Source organism: Vigna unguiculata, chromosome 6, assembly GCF_037176805.1.
Source record: "Vigna unguiculata cultivar grain cowpea cultivar isolate G323 ecotype 2 chromosome 6, ASM3717680v1, whole genome shotgun sequence".
Lineage (NCBI taxonomy): Eukaryota > Viridiplantae > Streptophyta > Magnoliopsida > Fabales > Fabaceae > Vigna > Vigna unguiculata.
This window is the reverse complement of record NC_140797.1, coordinates 3,776,095-3,792,860: the sequence shown is the minus strand read 5'-3', so window position 1 is coordinate 3,792,860 and position 16,766 is coordinate 3,776,095. Positions and strand designations below refer to the sequence as shown.

At 35.0% G+C, this 16,766-nt stretch overlaps 1 protein-coding gene across 1 annotated transcript; it reads right to left on the bottom strand.

Annotated features, from left to right (window-relative positions):
* Positions 1-1,322: 1,322 nt before the first annotated feature.
* LOC146885397 (uncharacterized) lies at positions 1,323-1,860 on the bottom strand. The gene is made up of 2 exons (XM_085674907.1): positions 1,657-1,860; positions 1,323-1,550 (listed from the first exon to the last, which is right to left on the bottom strand). The coding sequence occupies exons 1-2, from the start codon at positions 1,858-1,860 to the stop codon at positions 1,323-1,325; spliced, it is 432 nt and encodes a 143-aa protein (XP_085531033.1).
* Between the last annotated feature and the right edge of the window lie 14,906 nt (positions 1,861-16,766).

The following is a 16,766-nucleotide window of genomic DNA, read 5'->3' as shown; positions in this document are numbered from 1 at the left end:
CTCTGGTGTTTTTGCCGCCACCGCGTCAACCACCGTAACCTTCATGCAACCACTCATGGCAGTCAAACCCTAATGGAGAGAGATAAACTACTCTGACACGTGGCAGCCTCTCAATGAACTGTCAAAGAGTCAAGACTGGTCAACCAGTCAACTCTGGGCAAGGGCGGTCAACGTTGGTCAACCTGACTATTTTACACTATATTTGGCAGGTGGTTCCTCTATGGGAACCCTAATTGGCCTAGAAAAGGATTGATTCATCTAGCGGCAATTCATCGCCGGCCAAACAGTTTCTGGAAATTTCCAGAAACACTAGCTTTAAACGGAATAAAATAATTCATGCATAATCATACTATATTTAGCATGCCAATCAGACTTAAAATAAAATTAACGCGTAAAGCTACCATATTTAGCATGCCAATCCGACTTAAAATAAAATTAACGTGTAAAGCTACTATATTTAGCATACCAATCAGACTTAAAATAAAATTAACGTGTAAAGCTCCCCTAACCTGGATTCCTTTGCTAAAAATGGAGATTTTTGGGAGTTCCTCTTTGATCACTAGGCCGCCTAGCACTTCCCCTCAATTCAGCTCCCAAATGCACTCAATCCTCACAGCACACTCTCCAATTTCGTATTCCTCTTACTATGACACAATCACAAGCAAATAAACCCTTCTTCTCACCCAAAATTTGTCTTTTATTGGTACCTTAATGGTAGATTAATGCACTAAAACGAAAATTGCCATTAACTAGAGTTTAATTACAATTCAAGGTCCATTTAGTGGTTGTTTTCCAGCCTCCCTTGGCTGCCCATTGTCCACTAGGGTTTCTCTACCCTTTCACCTTCACGCCAAAATTAATTTTAGCGAAAAAGAAAGTAAATTTGTATCTACCAAGGTTCAAACCCATACCCATGCCAATGTTAATTCCATGCACAACCATTCAACCAATTCATGTTTCATGATAATTCATATCGTTCTATGATTATATTATCACTCAACATGATCAAGCATATTATTAAAAATACTAATAAATTAAATAACACACAATTGACATACATAGGACTTGAACCCAAGTCCTCTCACAATTAAGTACTCTCAACCACTTGAGCTAGTACTATTCCACATCATATAAGTCAATAATTAATGCCTTAAAGGCTCCCACTACCCGTATTTATTAATTAATTAATTTTCACAGGTCTTACATTCCCCCCACCTTAAATATTTTCGTCCTCGAAAATAGGACTTACCAGGAAACAGGTGAGGATAAGACTTCCTCATGAGATCCTCCATCTCCCAAGTCATATCTTGGGTTGCCTCATCCTAGAGGACCTTCACAGTCTGGATCTCCTTCCCTCTGAGTTGTTTGACTTGGGAATATAGAATTCTCACTGGTCCAACTCCAACTGTCAGGTCCTCGTGCACCTGAACATTGTCCTCCTCCAGCACATGCGTAGGGTCTACAATGTACTTCCTTAGTTGTGATACATGGAAGACATCATGTAGGTTTGCTAGGTGAGGCAAAGCAATCTTGTACGCTGTTGGTCCAATCTTCCTCGTGATTTGGTACGACCGATGAATCTAGGAGTCAGCTTCCCCGACCTGAGAGCTCTCCATATTCCTGCTATGGGTGTAACTCTGAGGAATACATGATCACCTGCCTCAAACTCAAGTGGCCTCCTCCTCTTATCAGCATAAGACTTTTGCCGACTCTGAGTTTAAGCATCTGATCCTGTATCATCTTCACCTTCTTAGTGGTTTGCTGTAAAAATTTTGGTCCAAGCACCACTGATTCTCGATCCTGTTGCCAGCATAACGGTGTCCTACATCTCCTACCATACAAAGCCTCGTATGATGCCATCCCAATGCTAGAGTGATAACCATTATTATATGTGAACTCCACCAATGGCAGCATATCACTCCAAGTACCCAAGTGATCCAACACACATGTTCTCAATAAGTCATCCAATGTTTGAATGGTTCTCTTAGACTGGCCATCAAGTCAAAGAATGTTCCAGCAATGTCCATCCTTAAGGTTTCTATGCCAATTTTTCTAGAAAAACTTTCTTCTCTCATGTTTCAGCTTTTATTTAATTAAATTAATTAAGAAAAACGAAAATTGATTAAAGATAGGATTAATGGCCATTCAAGGGCCATTACTAGGTGGATTTCCAACCCTCTTGGCTGCCTCCTCGACAATGTGGTTTCTGACCTTTCCCATCTATGCCAGAAACAATTTTAGCAAAAAGGAACCTTATTCAAACACACAACCAACCAATTGTAATTCAAGTACACAACCAATTCAACCAATTCATGGTTTGTTATAATTCCTGTACATCTAAGATTATATTATCAATCATCATGTTCAAGCATATTATTATTAAAATAATAAACAATTAAAATAACACACAATTGTCATACATAAGACTCAAACCTAAGTCCTCTAAACATGAACAAGTACTCTCAACCACTTGAGCTAGTATTATTCCTTCTAATAACTCCCTGCGTTAAATGTCATAAAGGTTTCCACTACCCGCATTTATTAAATAATTATTTTTTAATTGTTTAATTTTCTTGGGTCTTACACCAAGTAGTGCAGGGTTTTAAAAACAATCTTGCTTAAGTAGGGAGCATCATATGCACCTAGCTTAAGCATTCCTTTGATGTTTAATTAAGTTAACCCTAGCTTAAGGTGGAGGACGTCCCATATGCCACATGGCAAAGCCTTTAATGGAGAGTTCTCCTACATAGGTAATGGCCATGTGTCATTGTCCTATTGGAGAGGATTTTCATAAAGTTGCTTTATACATGGCAACTCATGAGTGGTTCATTTTGTGAAAGTGTGAAGTGTCATATGTCAAGCTCTCCTTCACCAAGATAGCATTTTTAGGATTTTGGTGCATGTTAGCATTTTAGGGTTTAGACCATTTTGGAGACACCTTATTCTATAAATAGAAGTGTCCCCCTCATGTATTTCTCACTTTGAGAATGTTAATGTTATGCTTCCAAATTCAAATTTGAGCCATTCTTCTTCTGTTAGTCACTTGCTAGAGCATTACAAGAGGTTTGTCTAACACCCTTTTCTCTAAAGTTGGCCTAACCTCTCTTAGATCACCACAAACAACCTTCACAACACCATTAAATCACCAAAATCGAGACCCATTTTCTCTAAACACCAAGCTTTTATGCATCCACCATCCACCATAGTCACCATTTCAAGCTTTGGCCAAACCTAGTTTGAGGAGAGGCTACCATTTGGTATCAATAGCTTTGGTTCTATAAGAGCTAAGTTTCTTTGTCCTTACCTATGTTATTGTTATTCTTTGTGTTCATATGTTTTTCTTTCTTGTCTTGTTTCCAAATCAACCTCTTTTACACAAAAAAATTGATGGGAGTAATGTTTACGATTTTCAAAAATAAACTGCATCAACTAAAAGCTCCAAAAATTATGTGGTTTAACTCAAATGAAAGCCCTTTGAGTCTAGTTTTTAGTGAAACAAGAACCATATGATTTGGAGTTTTGTGGAAGAGTTATGAGAAAAATAGTCAGCAAAGGTCAGAGTTGCCAGAATCAATATTTTTTATGGTTCTATTTTCTACACCATCTTGAACCATTTGGTTTTTGTGCTTAGGCTTTTGTAACATCCCGATCGGATATTACTAATTTAAATAATTAAAACAGGAATATAAGTATAAAATCACATTTATGATAATTCCTTTTCCCAAAACGCGGGAAAATTTAAAACTTTATTTCAACGCTCCAATTATAACTAAAATTCACGGCGTTCAATTATTCCAGTTATAAAAAATTTATAAAGCCATTACAAAAATAGTCCATGAAGCTTCTATGAAGAAAACTATTAAAAACTCCCACAGCTGGCCCCCACTCTGACTCTAGGCATCCACATGCTCACCTGCATCAACATCTGCTCCCATGTAACAAGTTACATGATCATCGCCCCACACACACACAAATAGGGTGAGCTAAAATACAAGAAGGGCAATTACAACATGACATAATTAAAGCATTTCATAACCATAACCCGTGATAGCCCCAATCCTCAATCCTCCACTTCCAAACCTTATGTTCAACGCATCTTTATTCTATACCCTTTGATGAGTACACTGATTGATCTTTGCTGCACGAGTGTCTACTTGCTGATACGATGATCTTTGCTGCACTGATTGAGCCTTAATGTAAAGGAAGAATTGCCATGTGTCATTCCTACTTTTCTTGAATGACTAGCTCATGTTTTGTTTATACTCAAATATTTAGCTTGATTCTTTTGTTTTACATCTTAGGTGAATATGCAAGATTTGATATTACTGAGTCATTTTTTGTTTTAGCTACTTGGGTAAATAAGTCCACCTTGATATTAATCCATTGGTAGCCATCTTGAGCTTTAAGCCTCTTTTTCTTGTTGTAAGCCATCATAAATCCTTATAAAGAAAAAAAAACCATGTTTTCCTTACCTTAAGAAGAAAGAAAGAGCTAGTGGATTATGTTAGGATTGGTTGAGAACTAAAGTGTGTGGGTGAGTACGCCTGTCCAACCAGGAAGAGACATATAGCATCATCTTTAACCTTGTATCCACGCACCACCAGCAAACGGAAACCATGGCAACAACCTCACCTGCACCATAAGCCTAGACCGAAGCCCTATTAGCGTGGGATGAACCAGAACAACATCGCTTGTCTCATGTCCACGAACATGCATTTTCACAAGAGTAGATCAAAGAGAAAACAACACCAAATACGTCTCTCCACCACAAGCTCCCTTCATCTCGCCGACGATCAACCTCGTGTCACCATCAGATTATATTGCATAAGGAATCCTCTAACCATCAAAACACATCTAAGTAGCCAACATAATCATGAACTAGAACACACGAGCAACGAGAATGAAGACAACCATTGTTGTACCGCAACGAGACGTCTGTTGCCTTCCACGAACTCTGTTAGCCATACTGGAACAGTGCCGACATCACCTCCTTCACCACTTTTTGACCGTCGCTAACGTCCAAGTATAGCCGTTGCGCCTGAAGTCGACCACCACAACAACGTTATTGCATCACTCCTCCCTACACCTAAACAACCATATGAAGAATATGCTTGATTTTGGAGAGAGAAAGAGCTGCCACGTGGAATGTTCTCATTGTCCATCAAAGGGTCAACCAATGATTGGTCGATACTAGTCAAACAAAAGGGGTTTAAGTGCAAATGTTAATATTGGGACTTATCTACACATTCGGACTGTGTGATTAAAAGGATTGATTTAAAAAATTAATGCAAATATTATTTGGTGATAATTTATAAGATATCTTTAAATAATTAATTAATTTAATTAAATCATAAATTTTCAACCAACTATATTTGTTAAATAGTCTATATCTCTCCAAATGTTTTTAAATATTCATAAAGATTATAAAGATAAATAATATCTATTAAAATATATTTAAGAGATTTTAGCAACAGAAAAGCCATGTCCAAGTCCTATATAAAGAGATCAAGGGTAGCATAAAAGACAGGCTCAAAACTTTAGAGTTTAGGAACCCTTAAGGGGGGCCTAATTCCGTTCTCTATCTACACTTTCTTTTCTTCCATTTTTATTTTTATTTTTCATTCCTTGTAGAGCTAAGCTTCAAGGGTTAGTTCCATTGTAATTTCTTAATTGGATTTTGAGGTTAGAATAAATTTATTTGTTCTTTTGATTCTTATTATGATTTATTTTCATCTATATCTTTTGGTTCTTAATCGAGTAAAAGTAATGATTTTTACATTGTAGTAAGTTAGCATAGTGTTAAATCTACATAACATACCAATCATATGAGTCTAATGGTTTTTAAATTTTAATTGAGAAGTTACTTTGGTTATATTTAGAAACTTTCATATGATTGAATGAGGTTTTGCTAATAATTGAAAATTTTGTTTGATTAAAGGTTAAAACTTTGATTAGAATTAATCAATAAGTTACTTTGGTTAATTAGCTTTTTACTAGATATAAGAGGTAAAAGAATAGACATGATTAGGATTAGTAAAATTTAATTGAAAAGTTACTTTGGTTAAATTTACTATGATTAATCTATAAAGTTCTTGCTTTTGATTGAGAAGTTACTTTGGTTAAAAGTGAGGATGCCAACTAATTAATTGAGAAGTGTTATTGATTAATTTGAAATCTTAAACAGGAAATAAATAACAATAATCTTTAGAAAAACAATGATGAATTCTATTTTGAAAAAAATCGTGGAATCAACCTATTTTATTTACTATTTTTTTATCTCTTTTTATCTTTTCAATTCTATTTCTTTCTTTTTTTATCTTAATCCTCTTAAATTTTTATTATTTTATTTGACTAACTCTTTTATATAGTTTGTATAAGTACTAATTTGTTAGAAATCAATTACACGTTCGTTGGGAGATGACTTAGGGTTGACTTTACCCTTTCTATTTTGTTGGCTATAATCTTTGCAATATTGACGTTGCTATAATTTAGTAGTATTAATTTGATCGCTTCATGACAACGTTATCAAATTTATTTAAGTACATATTTTTGCCCTCATTTGACATTTAATTTTGGATATTTAATTGAATATTTGTGCTTAAGGATTGATTTAATTATGATTTTTAATAATTGGATGTATTGAACTTGTGTGATAAAAAATGTCTTAAAAAAGGGATTTTTTGTTGCATAAATTATTCTTGAATTCTAACATTTGTTGATGAAGCTGAAGTTAAATTTGACTCTTTAAAAATTTGAAATTAAATTGTTTGAAGATACAAAATAAAGCCAAAATCAGTACATCATGAAAAAAGAAATAAATCAAAAGCTAAATGTACCCCCTATTTCTACTAACTCTCACCGCTCCTGTATTTAGCTTTCGATTTATTTATTTTCAGGATTTACTGATTTTGGCTTTATTTTGTATCTTCAAACAATTTAATTTCAAACTTTTAAAGTGACAAATTTAACTTAGCTGCATCAACAAATGTTAGAATATCCAAGAATAATTTATGCAACCAAAATCACTTTTTAAGACATTTTTTTATAACACAAGTTTAATAAGTCCAATTACCACAAATCATGATTAAATCAATCCTTAAGCACAAATATTCAATTAAATATCCAAAATTAAATGTCAAATGAGGGCACATTTTTCACGTCTAACATTCACAAATCGAACATAAATCGTGTGATGTAATAAACCTATTTTGTGTTAGTTCCTGCTATTTCTCGTAACCACCTGGCTTTGATACCCAATGTTGATTTAGAAGGTAAGATACAAACAACTATTTTGTGAACAGAGGCAATCATGCAACTCTCTGTTATTTCAAAAAATGAAATGGCTAAGTTTTTAGACTTTAGGCTTACAACTACTTTGCTAAAAAAATTGCAAAACATTTACACTAACAACTTTATTCCTTAAGTAATAGGTAATAAAGTACAACAAAATCCAAAACATAAACAATAACTATTAAACTATTTTGACTCATTCAACATTGACACTACCATATGACACCGATAGTTCCACGTGACACGACGTAGACTTGATACATGAACAAAAAACTTAGAAAAGAGAAAATAAAGATAATTAAGAAAATAATAAACAATGAACTAAAATGTGGCATGTTTGATAATAGGCATTGATATTGTAGTGCGGAGTTAGAGTTTGAAAGTAAAGTTCTTAGTTAAAATTGAAGTAGAAATGTGTCAAACGGTGTCACTAGTGCAAAAAGGGCTTATTATGACAGGTGAAAAGGACTTATTATGACAGGTATTATGGTGTCATAATTGTAGGAGTCATATAAAGTGCGCTCTTTCTATGACGTGGCGAAAACCTATCATAGTAAGTCTAGCTTACTATGACATATATTTCTATACCTAACATAATAAAGTGAGTATTTTTTTAATTTTAAATTTTTTTCAATTTCCTCCATTCATAATAATATTACTTGAATATCACTATACAATTTTAAAATGAAATAATTTCATTGACTTACTTTATAAAACAACATTATCCAAAAGAGTCTTACTCTATCAAATTATATATACATAAAGAATCCTACAACTTTAGAATTTATTCATACATATCCTCACTATGAACCAACCACCTAATAGGAACAAGAAAATTGCAACAACCAAAACAACAATGGCTTCTTTTCCAAGTTCTTTCTGCTATCTAAAGTCCATTATCATAATAATCTACAAAACAATAAAAAAAGTCCAATGAGAAATTCTATTAGTCTATCAAAGGGTCCTTCCAAATACTAATCAATTCCAAATTCACTTTGTTTTGAAAACCTAAATTTCCAAAATCCAATTGCATACAAAATCTCTTTCTACGTTAATTTTCTACACCAATTAAAATGTAGGACCAAACCTATATAAAGGAACCATTTTACAGCAAAAATCAACACTACACATGATCAAAATCTCCACCTAAACCACCTTTCTAGAATTTTTTTGGTCTTTCTCAATGCTTCATATACAACATACCAAACAATATATGTATTAATGTACGTTGTGAATGGTTCAATGACCCTTAGGAAAAAATCATAATTCTCATAAACTTCCTTTCTTATTAATACTTGCATCTTTCTTTGGTAAGAGTGGGGATCACTAAGTGGCCACTTAAAATTATATTATCTACACAACAACAAAATCACTTAAGAATTCTACTTCACCTTGTCGGTTCATAGACCCAACAACAAACTCCATCCAAATTGTAATTGCTGCCAAAATATAGAAATTATTTAAAGAGTTCATTGGTTAAAAAAATTAGATAACACCTACAATTAATAGCAACCGCTAATATCATATACATAAGAACTCATACAAAAAATATGGTACCAAGGAGATCAACTTTTGCACCTTAAGTTAACAAATGATTTTGGATGTGTAGAAATATTGGAACATGTTTACCCTTCCATAGTTCCCGAGCTTTCAGCTACTACAATTTCATGTAATTAGTCAAAAGGTGAAATAGACAAAGAAAAGAAGAAATCAAACATATAATTAGTTAGAAGGTGAGTTAAACATAGAAAAAAAGAAAGCAAACAGATAAGTTGTAATGGAAACTTACGAGTGGTGTCATTGAGTTGTTCTTTCTACTCATTTTCGATGCACTTCTGCCACTTCTGCAACATTTCCTTTAACCTCACAATATGCATCATCCTTGTCAATTCAAGAGCTCTTAAGTGGCTACCCTAATTCAAGAGCTCAACCCTATAATTTTACCATTTAAAATGAAGAACAATACTAAGAACTCTTCATATATAACATGAGGACAATGGAGAGTCTCTATTATAAAAGAGACAATTTCTCAAATTATAAAAGAATAACTTACGGTTTAAAACTTTAGTTCAAAAGGTCATATGCTTCTTTGCATGTGATACTTGAAAAAACCAAATTCACGATTTATGCACAAATAATGATTGATGAATTTGAAACCATCTAAGTAAAATAAAATAAAACCAATTAATCTTAAAAATAAAGGCAATAAATCAAAATTCAAAGGAATACAAAGAGAGAGGTATAATTTCTTTGCAAGAAGAGCGGTAGAGAGGTTAGGAGTTGAGACCGAAAGCACAACCATGTTGGCCTTTATAATCAACAAAGCAAAAACAAGAAGAACACACTACATACTAACCCTAATTGAACAGGGCACCACAACAGTGGACTCACGAGGCAAACAACATAGTGCGTGGAGCTGTAGCGCCAGCTCTCCACCATGAAATTCGATTGCACCCATTGGGGTTCTGGGTTTCTTATGAACCTAGGCGAAATAGTTCTTTCCGAGATAAGGATTCATACCACAAGTTTCCCTTCTCGCCTTTATGATGGAAGAAACCCTAAGTGAAGATAGGAGGACAGTCCCCAATCTCATGTCAACTGTAAGACCCGAGAAAATTAAATAGTTAATTAAATAATTATTTAATAAATGTGGGTAATAGAAGCCCTTAAGGTATTTAATGCAGAGAGCTATGACATGAAAAAGTACTAGCTCAAGTGGTTGAGAGTACTTTGTTTGTGTGAGAGGACTTGGGTTTGAGTTCTATGTATGCCAATTGTGTGTTATTTTAATTTATGCATTATTTTGGTGATATACTTGAATGCTAGACGTGATAATAAAAGCCTAAAATTGTAGGAATTATCACAAATATGAATTGGTTGATTTGGTTGTGCATTTAACTTGGTAATTGTTGAGTTGTAGGTTCAAACCTTGCTAAGAACAAAACTAATTTTCTTTTTGGCAAATTTCTTTTACATGGTATTGAAGAGAGCTAGAAACCCTAGCTGTATAAGGAGGCAGTCTAATGGGCTAGAAACAATCAAATAATGGTTCATGATTAGTTATTAACATGATACTTAAGGTAATTTTCGTTTTAGCATTAAGCACACTTAATTAGGGTAGAAAGTAAGAGAGAAAAGGCTAATTGGAGAGGCAAAGGGTACTGCACTTTCGTGTAAGGGCTGGACATAGAATTTCCAGAAGAGTAATACCGATTGCAAGGAGTGGGGAGATTGAAAAACTTTTTTGGAGTGCAAGAGAAGGCTAAGAAAGCTTTTGGGTTAGAGACACATCAAGAATTTGATTTTTAGAGCAAGGATTTCTGGTAAGGGGAGTTGCTTTCATGTGTTTTCATTGGAAATAATGTACATTGTATTCTGCAACTCTTCTTGTATGCAAATTTCCCTGGTCTATGTTGTTTTGCGCAAGTTTCTAGAATTTCGCCAAAAACTGCATAGCGGGTAGGTATATACCGCCAGGCGACGAATCAGATCCAACCCAGAATATGGGTTCTGTCACGAGTTGTCTGGCGGCGAGGGGGGAACTGCCAGGCGATGTCTGATGTTTGTGGCTGGTTAGCTGTGTTTTTGTGAGTTTTATGATATATTGATATTTCTGTATTAATTTGAATGTTTGTTTAATCGTTTATGCTATGACATTTTGAGTACTGGGTGTCTGTGATTATGGGTCGAGAGGTGAACATGGGAGTTCATGCTAGAATTAATAACTCAATTGAATGGATGGATTCAATGATTTGCCAATATTTTATTGTAAGGATATGATATTAGTAGGTTAGACAACCAAACTATGAGAAGTGGGAAGGGATTCTCGTGGGTGCAGAAAAACCTGGGTTTGTACCCAAAAACTGATGTACCGCCTAGCGGAATCGTAACAACCACCAGGCGATAGCGTGAAACGAGTCTTGTTCTGGATATGGGTCAGTTGAGTATAAGAGAGATGGGTCGCACATTGAGTTAGATTAAAATTGGTGTGAAGAAAGAAAAGAAAATAGAGGTGTAAGGGTTGTTAAAGATATAGACAATGTAGTAATGGTGGGGTACACGAGACACATTTATATTAAATAGATAGAGGACTCCTAGTGGTAATCTTCTACTAATATAATGGAAATTAGTGAGGGAAGAGAGTAATTAAATGTTATACTGGATGAAGTGACTCTTGGTTTTGGCATGCGAATTGATAATAATTGAATAAGGAGAGTGTATAGCAAACAGAATAAGTATGAAGGTTAAAAAGGGTAGATTATAATGCAAGGAGATATGATAAATGCTAATTGAGAGAGGACTTCTGGAAAGAGGTTTAGTTACTTAGGCATGTGCTGTAATGGCAGGAAAGAATACGGAACAGTGGTTAGAGATATGAATGTCATGATGTTGTGTGTGTGAACTACGGTAAAGTGAGAGGGAGGTGCAGGTATGCACAAGTGTGTATCATAAGTATGTGTGTGATGATGATAACCAAGCCTAGAGTGTAAGTGTATGAGCCACTTATGTCATAGAGAGTTGGTAAGAATATTGATAAAGCACACATTGTAAAATGGGGGTGATAACACTGTCGTTGACGCGATCAAATTAATACTGCTTATCTATAATAACTTCAGTATTGTTAAGAAAGTAATCAACAAAATAGAAAGGGTAAAGTAACCCAAAGTCGTCTCCTAACGAACACGAAATTGATTTTTAACAAGTTAGTTCTTATAAAATCTATACAAAACGGTTAGTCAAATAAAATAATAAAAATATAGGAGGATTAAGATAAAAAGATAAAATAAGATAGAAACAATAGTAAAGAAAATAGATCGATTCTATTGCTTTTTCAAAATAGATTCATCACCGGTTATCTAAATATTATTGCTCAATTAATTATTGTTATAGATTGACAAATTAATTAATGTAAAGTCTCAATTAATTTGTTGGTGTTCTCACTTTTAACCAAAGTACAGTCTCAATTAAAAGTGAGAACTTTTAGATTATCCATAGTAAATTCAACCAAAGTACAGTCTCAATCAAATTTACTATGCCTAATCATGTCTATTCTTTTATCTCCTCACCAAATAAAAAGCTTAATTAATCAAAGTAAAGTCTCAATTAATTGTAGTTAGAGTAAATACCTTTAACCATAGTAAAGTCTCAATTATTGGTAAAAACTCATTTAATCATATGAAAGTTTCTAAATAAAATAAAAGTAAAGTCTCAATTCAATTTAAAAACCCTTGGACTCAAATGACCAACATGCATATAGATTTAAAATCATTACTTCTTACGTGATTTAAAGATAAAAGACATAGATGAATGAAAACCTCAACAATAATAAAAAGAACAAAGAAATTAATTGATCTAACCTCAGAATCCAATTAAGAAATTACAATGGAATCAACCCAAGAAGTTTAGAACTCCATGAATGCAAAATAAAGAGAGAAGAATAGAGAGAAAAAAAGAGAGAGAAAGAAATTAGGTCCCCCTAAGGGTTCCTCAATTCCGACGTACCGAGCTTGTCTATTTCTGCTTCTCCCTTGGTCTCTTTATATAGGCATTGGGCTGGGCTTTTCAGTTGCTAAAACCCATCAAATATCTTCTAAAATAAAGATAAAGATAAATATTCAAAGATATTTGGAGAGATATAAACTATTTGACAAATATAGTTGGTTAATAATTTATGATATAATTAAATAAATTAATTATTTAAAGATATCTGATAAATTATCACCAAATAATATTTATATTAATTTTCTAAATAATCCATTTTCAATCCTACAGTCCAATTTTGCAAAGACATCCAAAAATATCAATATTTGCCAATAAACCCCTCTCCTTTGACCGTCTTTGACTTTTTTACCAGATTTGATAAGATTTGACCAACTTTGACCATTTCAGTGTCCATTAGGAGAATGACACGTGGCAACCTTCTCCTTCTCTCAAAATTAGGGTTTCGCAGATGCTTGTGGTTGTGAATAACGGCTGCCATGCTTCCAGGTGGACTCCAGCGTCAATGGCTAGAGATGAAGGTTGAAGATGGGTGTTGCTGCAGATCAAACAAGTGCAAGGAGGCTCGTTGTTGCTCACGGTGGTGTGGTGCAGGTGCATTCGCGAATGAAGATGGTGTTTGCTGCAGATCGAACAGGTTCAGGGAGGCTCGCTGTTGCTTGCGTTTCCGTTGCTGTTCTGGCCCGCGGTGGCTGGACTGACGCGAGGTAATTTGCGGCATCACTGTAGATGCGTGGTGCAAGTGAATGTGAGAGGAGTTGCTGCAGGTGCATGGATGAACGACGGCATAGAGGTGGTTTCCATGGCTGTTCAAACAGCTGTAGCTTCGACATTTGTTGGCACTGAGGATGGAAGTGCAGTGGTGGCCGTGATTGGCAGCATGAATATAGTGGTGGATGACGCAGATCTGCTTCCGAATGGTGCTGCTTCGGCGAACGACGATGATGGAGCAGTGGCTGCCGGCGTCGGGCCTGGTGGAGGCTAGGGTTTCAAGGAGAAGAAGCTAAGGTTGAAGATGATGATGTGGCACACCCTGATTGGTTCACATGCATGTGCAAGGATTAATGCCACGTGGATTGTTTTAATTGGACAAATTTAAAAGTTGGGGATTGCCACATGGCATGATCTGGGTGAGTTGGGTTTAAGTGGTAGGAGGAGTGTAAATAGACATATTAGGGGGTGCAAAATAGGTTTTTGGTGAGACTAATTTAGAAAGAGGGGAGTGTATAAGTAATGTATGAGGTACAAAAGTGATTTTTCCAGAACTTACTGATTTTAGCCTTATTTAAAGGCGTGCTCCGCCAGGCGGTGATTATAAAACAAGGGGGTTTGGGAGCGCATTGGCACCTGGCGGTGGGGAGGTCCCGCCAGGCGGTCTGGACCTGTTTCGCCTTGTGGCGCTTGGTGCTACGCCGGGCAGAAATCCTGCAGACGCTGACTTGTGTTGTGTTGTGGTTAAGCAATGATGCCATACTTGGATCGGGAGATGTTGTGCCATGAACGAGTAGGTTCATGGATGGTGGATAACATGTGATGATATGAGCAGGGAGGTTCATATCCAGTTACTCTCGCGTGGGGATACGAGCGAGGTAGGTTCGTATGTTTCGTGCTTACGCTTCAGAGATGCCACGTGCGGGGAGGTACGGGGCTGGTGGATCACATGTGTTGGACTACGGGCGAGCAAGTCCGTAGAGTAGGACTACGAGCGGGGAGGTTCGTAGAGCAGGACTACGAGCGGGGAGGTTCGTGTGAGCATCATATTCCCGAGTCGAAGGCTAACCATTTTGTGTGATTTTAAGACTGTGAAATCTTGGGGTTAAGGTCATGGCCAAGAACTAAGTAGAATGAATAAGATGGGTGTATGACTTATCTTGCATATTTTATATATGTTATTTTTATTTTCTCAGCTCACCCTTTCTGTTTGTGTATGGCGATGATCGTGTGATTCGTTACACGGGAGCAGATGTTGATACAGGTGATGCTGAGGACGCTCAAGCGACGGAGTGAGGGCTAGCTTGGGAATTAGAGCTAGGAGATTTACATATATATATATATATATATATATATTGTTATGTTTTCATTTAAGAATAAGAATTTTGGAACTTGTAACACTTTTGTTATTTATGTTATAAGTTTTTGGGCGTGTTTTCATATTTTAAATTTTCCCACCTTTGAAAATAATAATATTGCGACTTTTGATATTCATTTTTTTTATTTATTTAATTAAGTAATATTCCTTAGGGATGTTACATCAACGTAATGCTAGAGGTGCTTACGACCATCGGAGTTGTCGTCGGCTGTGGTTATGCATTGCGGCTACGACGAACGACGTGCAAACTTCACTAGATATGGAAGCACATTAGTGGAGAGGAAAAATGGGGAAGTTGTTCAGCCTTAGAGAAGAAGATGGTGAATCAGGAGGCATCAATGATAGGAACATAATTATACTAATTACAATTATTAATAGAATTTATAGAATATACCTATTAATTTGACATATATAGTCTATCTATCATAATAAGTTTTTCTCTTATTATGTTAGGTGTTCTTTTGTTCATCATAAAAACTTTTCATCGTAATTATTTTTATGCCATCACATTTCATTTGCTATGACAGGTTCATTGTACTTGTCATAATCAATTTGTCTTTTTCACTTAGTATGTCATATCCCTTTTACTTGTCATAATAACTATTATTTTTATTACAAAAATACCACCGGTTAACTTATTATGACAGGTGGATTACACCTATCTTAATAAGTCATCATAGATTAATCTTTTTCTACTAGTGGGTATACAAGTCAAATGCTATCATGAAACATATTTGAATTGTAAAATAAACTTGACAAAATTTGGTTAAAAGGACTATATTCACATATTTCCAAAATCGGGGGACTAAATTTGGCGAAAGTTTTAAAGAAGGACTAATTCCAATTTTCTCTTAAAGTTAAGGGATCAAAAACATATTTAACACTTTTAATTATTATGTAATTGTAAAAGAAGCGTCTTGTGGGTGTAGGGTTGTTATCATGTATTCCATGCAAAAAATCAATATATATATATATATATATATATATATATATATATATATAAAACTTTAGTAATTTTATCATGAATCAGTTGTGTTTGTAAGATTCGTGAAATTTAATTAATTAAATAAATAAATAATTAATAAATGCGGGTAGGGGGAGCCTTTATGGCATTAAATATTGACTGTTGTGACATGGAAAAGTACAAGCTCAAATGGTTAAGAGTACTTAGTTGTTGTGAAAGGACTTGGGTTTAAGTCCTGTGTATGCCATTTATGTGTTATTTTAATTGTGTATTATTTTAACAATATAATTGAACGTGGGGAGTGATAATATAAACATATATTTATAAGAATTATCACAAAACATGAATGGATTGAATGGTTGTCCATTGACTTGACATTGGTATGATGATGGGTTTGAATCTTAGTAGACCTAAATTAAATTTTCTTTTTGCAAAAATTCTCTTGGCATGAATGTGAAAGGGCATAGAAACCCTAGCTGACAAAGGAGCAACCAAGAGAGGCTGAAAAACCACTCATAATGATCCTTGCATGGCAATTACCATCACCATTAAACTTCTTTTTCATTTTTGGCCATTAACCACCATTAAGACCTAATTGAAAATCCAATTAGTGGAGAGAATGAGGGTTTTTGGAGTCTGCCATTATTGTGTATTGTGAGGAGAGGGAATTCTGAATAGAAGTTGAGTTGTGAGTGAGATAAGGAGCTGAAAGGAGGGAAAAGCAAGAGAGGCCATTGTTGATCAAGAAAAAGAAGTTGGAACTCTCAAGTTTTAGCAAGGAAGCCAAGTTAGGGGAGCTGGACTCCGTGATTTTATCTTATGTTATTATTTTCGCATGATGATTGATGCAAATAAAGCTTGGAATAGTATAGTATTGTGTGATTTCGCATTTCCAGAAATTTTCCAAAAATCGCTTAGCGGGCC